The following is a 9,069-nucleotide window of genomic DNA, read 5'->3' as shown; positions in this document are numbered from 1 at the left end:
CAGCCACCTGTGCTCCTGTAAGATCAATCAAAGTTAAAAATAAATTAATCACCTAAGCATATGTCACCCTGAGATTCATTTTCTTGTGAGAATTCACAGTAGGTACAAAGAAACACAATAGAATCAATGAAAAACTACATACAAAGATGGATAAACAATGTACAAAAGACAAATAGTGTAAATGCAAAAGAAAAAAAAAACAAAATAATAATAAATAATACTGAGGGCACGAGTTGTGGAGTCCTCAAAAGTAAGCCCATAGGTTATGGAATTAATTCAGTGTTGAGGTGAGTGAAGTTGTCCACACTGATTCAGGAGCCCAATAGTTGAATCGTAATAACTGTCCCTGAACTTGATGGTGCGGTATCAAAGGCTCCTGTACTTCCTTTTGGCTGGTAGCAGCAAGAACAGAGCATGGTCTGGAGAACAATCCCAGCCTACTCACTCACTCTTGTAACTAAAGTTCTTTTTTCCAAGCATCAGCTTGGCAAATCTCTTCCGTATGCTCACTACTGCTACTCAATACCCACCTATGAAGGCAAGCAAACTAAGTGTCTTCTTTATTACCCTACCCACCGATGTCGCCATTTTCAGTCCAAGGTATCTCATACATCACAATCTTTTAGGGTCCTGCCATTTAATCTGCATGTACAGCCATCATTAAACAACCCTAAATGTATTAGCTTACACTTGGGAGCTAAATTCTATCAGCCAACACTGTGCCAAACTATGGCCAATGCCCGCGTCCAAAGGCAACAATCCCACACAAGCTAATGTACATCTCCAGCAATCTTCATGTCATCAGTAAATTCACTATCAGCCCATACATGTTTTCATCCAAGTCATTTAATTAAATGGCAACCAACCAAGGTCCCAGCACTGATCCCTGCAGTACAACACAATACAGGTTCCCAGTCAGAAAAACAACCCCCCATCACAATCTTCAACCTCCTATCACCAAGGCAATTTTGGATTCAGGCTGCCAAACCATCTTGAATACACTGACCTTCTGAACCAGCCTGTCATTTAAGTCTTCATTTTCCCTTGGCCATGGTTCCTTTCAGCCACTTTAAAGGCAAGGCAACTTTCAGCCACATCTTCTATGTCCATGTGTTCTCATCCTCACAGCTCATGCCTCCACACTGAATCATGCAGATTTTTTTTTAAATTTCTGATTTTAAGCTTAGAACAATGATTGCATACTTTCAATTGAGCTTTCTACCATTCTTCTTACTCCCTTCATCACCACACCATGAAACATATGAAGTTTATTTTCATTAGATATTGTGGCCATTACATGCATAAAAGCAAGTTACATCCCATGCCAGCAAAGACTTTGATATCCTTGCTTATTTCAACTGTACAATATTGAAAATTATGCAATTTTCAGACTTGGTTTTTTAACTCCACATAGATGAAACCAAAAACTCACCTCTAATAATGATAACAGCAAAGTTACATTTTCCTGATGCTTGATGAAAACTTCTGTGAAGTGCACTGCAAGATCATCAGAACTAGACTTTTGAACATTTTCCTCTGCAACAATAAAAACAAGGTCACTGGTTTTCATATTTAGAAGATCTCCAATTTCTTGAAATATGGTTTTGAAAACTTCAGTAAAAAATTTGTTTAGAAAAATACATTTTTCAATTTCTGATACAAGCTCTATAAATATCAACAAATGGAGAAACCTCCTCAAGCTTCTGTGGATGATGCCACTCCCTTTTATTAAAGTAGGCATCCCAAAGTTGCACTATCCCCACCTGCTGGCTATGATCCCATTAGTCTTCCAAGTAAGGCAGCTAGTTATAAACATCAATTTTGACTGATTCCAGTCACGAAACCCAACAAAAAGATAATAGTATAGACTGGAGTTAAATTTTTAGCATTTCCTACTGCAATAGAGGTCTATTCAACTTAATATAAACATAGTAATGCAAGAAGGAGAGAATTTTTTCTTTATAAGATCTGATGGACACTGATCTATAATTGGCTCAGGTCACACAAAGTGAAATGACTGCGCCTCTTCCTACAGATGCTGCTTGGCCTGCTGCGTTCACCAGCAACTTTGATGTGTGTACTGGTTGCTAGATGCTTTTGTGACTGGAAGCATATTATCAATGCAATTTCAGAGACTTAATCCCTTGCTTATTGCAATGTACATAAGATCTGGAATTAAATGCTGGGGACATTAACCATGATACGGAGCATAGGAGTAAGGAAGCTAGGCCAGAACCTTATTCAACAGTTTAAAGAACTACGGCCTCACAGGTCTATTGGCCTGTGTCCAATGTGTGGAGTTTGCACATTCTTCCTGGGCAGTATAGTTTTCTTCCACTAGCTAAAAGTTCATAAGTGTGTAAGTCAGATCATCATCTGGTCACTGTAAATTGCATCTCACATACAGATAAATGATAGAACTGCGAGCTGGGGTTAGAGTTGATGAAATGTAGTTCAAAGTTTAAAGTACATTTATTATCAAAGTATGTATACCATTTACAACCTTGAGATCCGTCTCCTTACAGGCAGTCATAAAACAAAGAAACCCAGTGGAATACATTAAAAAAGACCAGCCAACACCCAATGTGCAGAAAAACCAAATAACATTCAGAACTGATGTTCATGAAACTGAGTACACGGCCACGAAACTAGTCATCACTGCAGCCGGTCCAGGAGACCATTAGTTGCAGGCCACAGCCTCAGTTCAGCAGAGATGTCGCCGAGCAATGAAATGAGGCTGTAGACTACAATGGATATGGGTAGGATTAGTGTGTGTATATATACACATATACACACTAATATATAGTGCGTATATAAAAATCAATACTTGGAATTTATTTGCATACTCAATGGACAAAAGGGCCCGTTTCCTTTCAGTGCACCTTCAAGTACTACATTGCAGAAATGGAAAATTTTAAGTAGAAGGAAGATTAAATAACCAAGGATTGCTCTTTTTGGAACAGAGGTGGCTGAGGGAAGACCTAACTGAAATGTATATCTATGAAAAGTAGGATATTTTTTCTTCCAACTGCCATAGACATAAGCCAAATGGCTTTCTCTATCATAAATGCTCTACTATTTTAGTACTTGAGATAAATCAGGTTACAAATGAATAGCTGCTACACTACTACTGAAGCATTTGCCTTTTGCTCTTATAATTATGTAATTCTCCAAATATGACCTCCACCACTAGCAACTGTTGCCAAAACCCTAACCACTGAATTTTTGTTTCTCGCTTTTTCTAAGACACACTTCACGCAGTTCAACATCTTTGAAAATGTTCTTCTGAAGCACCTCTGTATGATTTATCACATTAAGAGACAAAATATTTTTGTTTAAAGATATTCCTGAAACCAACAGATGTCCCTGAAACTGACTAATTTGCTGCTTGATCAAGCCTTTCAAACTAGAAAAAATAATCATGCATTTTTATAAAGACATGCATGTACCAATGTTAATTTAAAGTTGAATTGCTATCAAAGTAATTAACTGCCTCTTCATTCTCAACTTTTAAAATATCTGCAGTTAATCTAGTTGATAAACATCCAAGATTGTTAAATATGAACTATTTTCTGTTTGTAAACTTACTTGAAGCTGAGCCATGCAATAGTAATTAAAATTTTACCTTCAGATCCTTCTGCTGAATTTTACATGAAAGAGAAGAAAGACATTAACTGAGACAGAACAATTCACCGTAAATGCAAAGCACTCTATGCAACAGACATGCTAAAGCAATGCACTCAAAACATAACATATTAAAACATGCAATGAAAAAAAGCAATGACAGCTTGGAGAAAAACCTTTGTTTACAACTTTTAGTCTGATGTTTTGAGATTTCCTTACGACCTAGAAAGCCACTTGGCTTATTGCATCCATTCTAGCTCACAGTACAATCCGATTTTCCCACTAATTTTTATGTTCCTTGTGACCTAGTTCCATCAGCTCCCATTAGATTTTACAAACCACATACAAAAGAGGCAATTTAGAGTGACCAATGAACCTACCAACTCCAACAGAGAATGTGCCAACTCCACATAGACAGCACGGGGGAGGTCACAATTGAACGTAGCTTGCTGGAACTGAAAGATATACATTTAGCAGCTGTGCTACTATTTAATATGTTTAATAACATGAACATAAAGCTGGATGGAAAATGAGAAGCTATTACTTGTCTATCTCACAGCATTTTCTTTAATCTTGGACTGCCATCATACATAACTGAGAATATGTAAAAATATACAACTGCTAGAAGGGCTATCAACACAAGTTGAGAAAACACAAGCAACCCACTGCAATGTCTGAAGACATCAACAATGTGGGTCATTACAATGACAATAACCACTTGGATCAAGGTTCCAAGTCAGCATATACTTACGACGAGATATAGAAATCAGAATTATATGGTAAACTATCAGGATAGTTAACAGGTTTAATGAAAAAATGGACATAGTGATAAATGAGATTGCTTAAAAATAGAAAGAGGTCACAAGCTACATGTCCTAAGGACGAAGGGTCTCAGCCCAAAACGTCGACTGTACTGTTTTCCATAAATCCTGCCTGGCCTGCTAAGTTCATAGAAACATAGAAAATAGGTACAGGAGTAGGCCATTCGGCCCTTGGAGCCTTCACTGCCATTCAGTATGATCATGGCTGATCATCCAACTCAGAACCCTGTACCAGCCTTCCCTCCATACCCCCTGATCCCTTTAGCCACAAGGGCCATATCTAACTCCCTCTTAAATATAGCCAATGAACTGGCCTCAACTGTTTCCTGTGGCAGAGAATTCCACAGATTCACCACTCTCTGTGTGAAGAAGTTGTTCCTAATCTCGGTCCTAAAAGGCTTCCCCTTTATCCTCAAACTGTGACCCCTTGTTCTGGACCTCCCCAACATCGGGAACAATCTTCCTGCATCTAGCCTGTCCAATCCCTTTAGGATTTTATACGTTTCAATAAGATCCCCCCTCAATCTTCTAAATTCCAACGAGTATAAGCCTAGTTGATCCAGTCTTTCATCATATGAAAGTCCTGCCATCCCAGGAATCAATCTGGTGAACCTTCTTTGTACTCCCCCTATGGCAAGGATGTCTTTCCTCAGATTAGGGGACCAAAACTGCACACAATACTCCAGGTGTGGTCTCACCAAGGCCTTGTACAACTGCAGTAGTACCTCCCTGCTCCTGTACTCGAATCCTCTTGCTATGAATTCCTTCAGCATTTTGTGTGTGTTGATATGACTGCAAGAAGCAGGTTGAATCCTATCGTGGTAGGTCATATTTAGTGTATGTAAGTACAGTTCTGATTTCAAATGCCTTCGATAAGCCTTTTAATTCAAAGTGATTTCCTTTTCGTTTATGCTAATCTTCTGTCAATATGTTGTCACATTTTTAAGCATCAAAATTCCAGCTCATGAGCAACATTGTTGTATATCTTTCACAAAGTGCACATTTATCCAAATACTATACTTTCTCCAATGTCTTACATTACATAGCAAAGCTTTAGACACTTTTTTCCTTTAGTCGCATGTATTTTTAGGAGAAGTTTTTTGGGAGAGTATATCAGTAAAAATCAAAGCCATGAAATTGAATTTCAGAAAGGCAAAGCTTGTGCAGATGCAGCAAAAACTTCAGAAGGTAAACTGGAGGGAACTGCTTGATGTTGAGTCAATTGAGGACCAGTGGAGTCGATTTAAAGAGCTAATACACACAGTGCAGGAAATGTTCACACCCAAAGTTGGGAAAAGCAACAAAATCAACTGCCTGGATGAATAAAGATAGTCATAAAAATTATTGAAGAAAAGACAGCTAGATAAAGAATACAGAAAATACAGTTAATCATAGGTGTTAATGAGAGCTATAGTCAAGTGGGAAATTTGGATTGCCAAAAGGCAGGTTAAGAAAGATATTGCTGATAATGCTGAGTAACCGAGAGATTTTCTCAATACTTTAGAAGTAAAAGAAAAATTAAGGAGGAAGTTAAAAGAGTATTAGGGATAATAAATTATCCAGAGAAGGACATAGCAGATAGTCTTAATTCATATTTTGCTAAAGCATTCATCTGCAAAGATGTTAGCAATATGCCAGTGTAGAGAAAAACAAGGTTGTTTTAGTTTACTTAGAGAACTTAGAAAGTGAGCTCCTACTTCGACTGAAAATGCTAGAAGTTAATAAATCTCCAGGGCCAGACAATATACGAGGGGTGATTGATAAGTTCGTGGCCTAAGGTAGAAGGAGTCAGTTTTACTAAACCTAGCACATTTATTTTTCAACATAGCCCCCTCCTACATTTACACACTTAGTCCAGCGGTCGTGCAGCATACAAATCTTGGACCTCCAGAAAGTGTCCACAGCAGGGGTGATTGATAAGCTTGTGGCCTAAGGTAGAAGATGAGTTATACAGCTCTCGTTACATGCACATGCAGTTCAACTCTTTCAGTGATTATGCAGAAAGTTTGAAGTTAATAACTCATCTCCTTCTACCTTAGGCCACGAACTTATCAATCACCCCTGATGAGTTATTAACTGACGAGTTAAAGGATTACTTGTTGTTTGAGCATTGTTCCCCTTGTGTCTTGTTCGTTCGCTACTTGTGTTGTGAGCAAGAGGAAGGTGTTTAGGGCTAGTAAGGGATGGCTGGCTAGCTATGTAAAGCACTACAGCCTCAAGAACTTAAAGATCATGGGAGAATCGGCATTGGCTGATGCCGAGGTAGCATCAGCGTTCCCAGAAGAGCTATGATGGTTGCGGCTGTACTGAACATGTACAGACTTTTTTTCTTGACATTATTCCCTAAACAATACAGTATGACAACTATTTACATAGCATTTACATTGTATTAAGTATTATAAGTAATCTAGAGATGATTGAAAGTATACAGGAGGACGTGTGTAGGTTATATGCAAATACTACGCCATTTTATATACGGGACTTGAGTATCTGCGGAATTTGGTATCTGTGGGGGGTCCAGGAACCAAACCCCCACGGATACGGAGGGCCCACTGTATATACAAACCTCTAATAGGTATTTTTCAAAAAAATTAGTAAAGACTGGTGAAATCCCCAAGGATTGGAATTGGGCTAAGGTTGTCCCGGTATACAAGGATGACTGCATTGACCCCACTATAGACCAGTAAGCTTAACGTGTATATTAGGTAAGATAATGAAAACATTAATATAGAATGAGATGAAAAAGCAGCTAAGAACAGGCGTCTTAGCAGACAGCCAACATGGGTTCCGAAAGGGGAAATCATGCTTTAATAATATGCTGAGAGGCAAGTAAAATTTATAACAATAGAGCAGTTGATATAATTCACTTGGACTTTCAGAAGGCTTTTGACAATGTACCCCACGAGAGGTTAATAACCAAATTACAGGAGGTAGGGATTCAGGGTAAGGTGTGCAAATGGGTGCAGAGTTGGCTCACAAACAGAAAACAACGAGTTATCGTGAGAGGTTCATTTTCACACCTAGAAGATGTTAAAAGTGGGGTTCGACAGGGATCAGTTTTGGGGCTGCTACTGTTTTTAATTTACATTGATGATATGGATAAGTACATAACAAATAAACTAGTAAAGTTTGCAGGTGGCACAAAATTAGGGGGACACACTGATAACATCATGGCAGCAGAATCAATAGTTAGATCTAAACAAAATCCAGATCTGGATAGATAAATGGCAGATAAAGTAAATGTAAAATATTACATACAGGAAGCAGAAATGTTAGTTATAAATATACAATGAGGGGTCTTGGGTTAGAAAGTGCACTGTATGAGAAGGATTTGAGTGTCCTGGTAGACGCATCACTATCAATATCTAGACAATTATCAGAAACAAGTAGAAAGTCTATTAGAATGTTGGGCTATATAACGCGCTCAGTGGAGTTCAAGTCTAGAGACATTCTCCTTTAGCTGTAAAATGCACTTGTGAGGCCACGCCTTGAGTACTGTGCAAAATTTTGGTGTCCATATTTTGTGAGGGATATGAGGCACTAGAGAGAGTTCAAAGAAGGGCAACAAGACTCATTCCAGGTTTGCAGGGCATGAACTATGAAAAAAGATTGAAAGAATTAAATCTTTTTAGCCTAAGTTGACGTAAAATGAAAGGAGATATGATAGAAGTGTTCAAAATCATTAAGGGTATAAGTAAAGTGGATGCTGGCTTCTACCGCAAAATTAATCCATCAACAAGGACATGGGGCCACAGGTGGATACTGGTTAAAGGGAGATTTCAGACTAACATTTGGAAGCATTTCTTTACACAGCGAGTTGTGGACACATGGAACAAACTACCTAGTTCTGTAGTTGAGAGTAGTATCTTAGAGACTTTCAAATCTAAACTTGATAGTTATTTCAACACACTAAGTAAATAGGAATTTGGCAAGCTTTGTTGGGTCGAATGTTCTGTTCTTGTCAAAATCTTTCTAATGTTCTAATGTATCAAGTTGTATTGAAAATGAAAAATACTGGACCAGACATCACCTGTGGGGGAAAAGAAAATTGATCTACCAGGAAAAAATAACCTCAGTATTTTGGCTCAATCTCATCTTCACTGCTGCATAAGATTTCAGTCACGTTACACTAACTAAAGATAGGCATTCAATGATGTCACAGCAGATGTCACACTCAATGTGTTCAAAATGGTACATCTTCATTCAGTTATTTTGGTGAAGCATGTTAAAAAGCGTAGCATAAGCAAATGAATTTAAGGCAAACTCAGTAAGATACATAATGGGAATGGTTATGTGAAGAGATTTTAAGCTTTGAAATGCTCTACTGTACCTGGCTCCTCTTCTTCCACATCATTAGAGATCAGATTGTAAAGCGTATCTAATGCATAGCCAATTATTTCAGAGTCTGAGCTATAAGAAGAAAAGAATAAGGTTTAAATATACTTTGACATCTAGACACAGGACTGAAGTTAAAACATTACCTCTTTAGTTTTGATCATTAATTAACAATTTAAAAGTTAACAGAAACACATCCATGGGTTTAAGCAACACACATCAAAATTGCTGGTGAACGCAGCAGGCCAGGCAGCATCTCTAGGAAGAGATGCTGCCTGGCCTGCTGCGT

General features: G+C 38.1%; 1 protein-coding gene across 5 annotated transcripts in view; it reads right to left on the bottom strand.

Annotated features, from left to right (window-relative positions):
* Positions 1–9,069, bottom strand: part of uso1 (USO1 vesicle transport factor) — a 141,650-nt gene that overhangs the window by 99,820 nt on the left and 32,761 nt on the right. For 3 of the 5 annotated variants that reach the window (XM_063046950.1, XM_063046949.1, XM_063046952.1), the window contains exons 4-6: positions 8,776–8,855; positions 3,626–3,640; positions 1,433–1,536 (exon numbers count right to left, since the gene is read on the bottom strand). In XM_063046950.1, coding sequence (XP_062903020.1) covers positions 1,433–1,536; positions 3,626–3,640; positions 8,776–8,855 — 199 coding nt within the window. The remainder of the gene's footprint in view (positions 1–1,432; positions 1,537–3,625; positions 3,641–8,775; positions 8,856–9,069) is intronic. The other 2 variants (XM_063046951.1, XM_063046953.1) reach the window with 1 other exon arrangement.

Source organism: Mobula hypostoma, chromosome 4, assembly GCF_963921235.1.
Source record: "Mobula hypostoma chromosome 4, sMobHyp1.1, whole genome shotgun sequence".
NCBI lineage: Eukaryota > Metazoa > Chordata > Chondrichthyes > Myliobatiformes > Myliobatidae > Mobula > Mobula hypostoma.
This window is presented reverse-complemented; position numbering and strand designations above follow the sequence as displayed.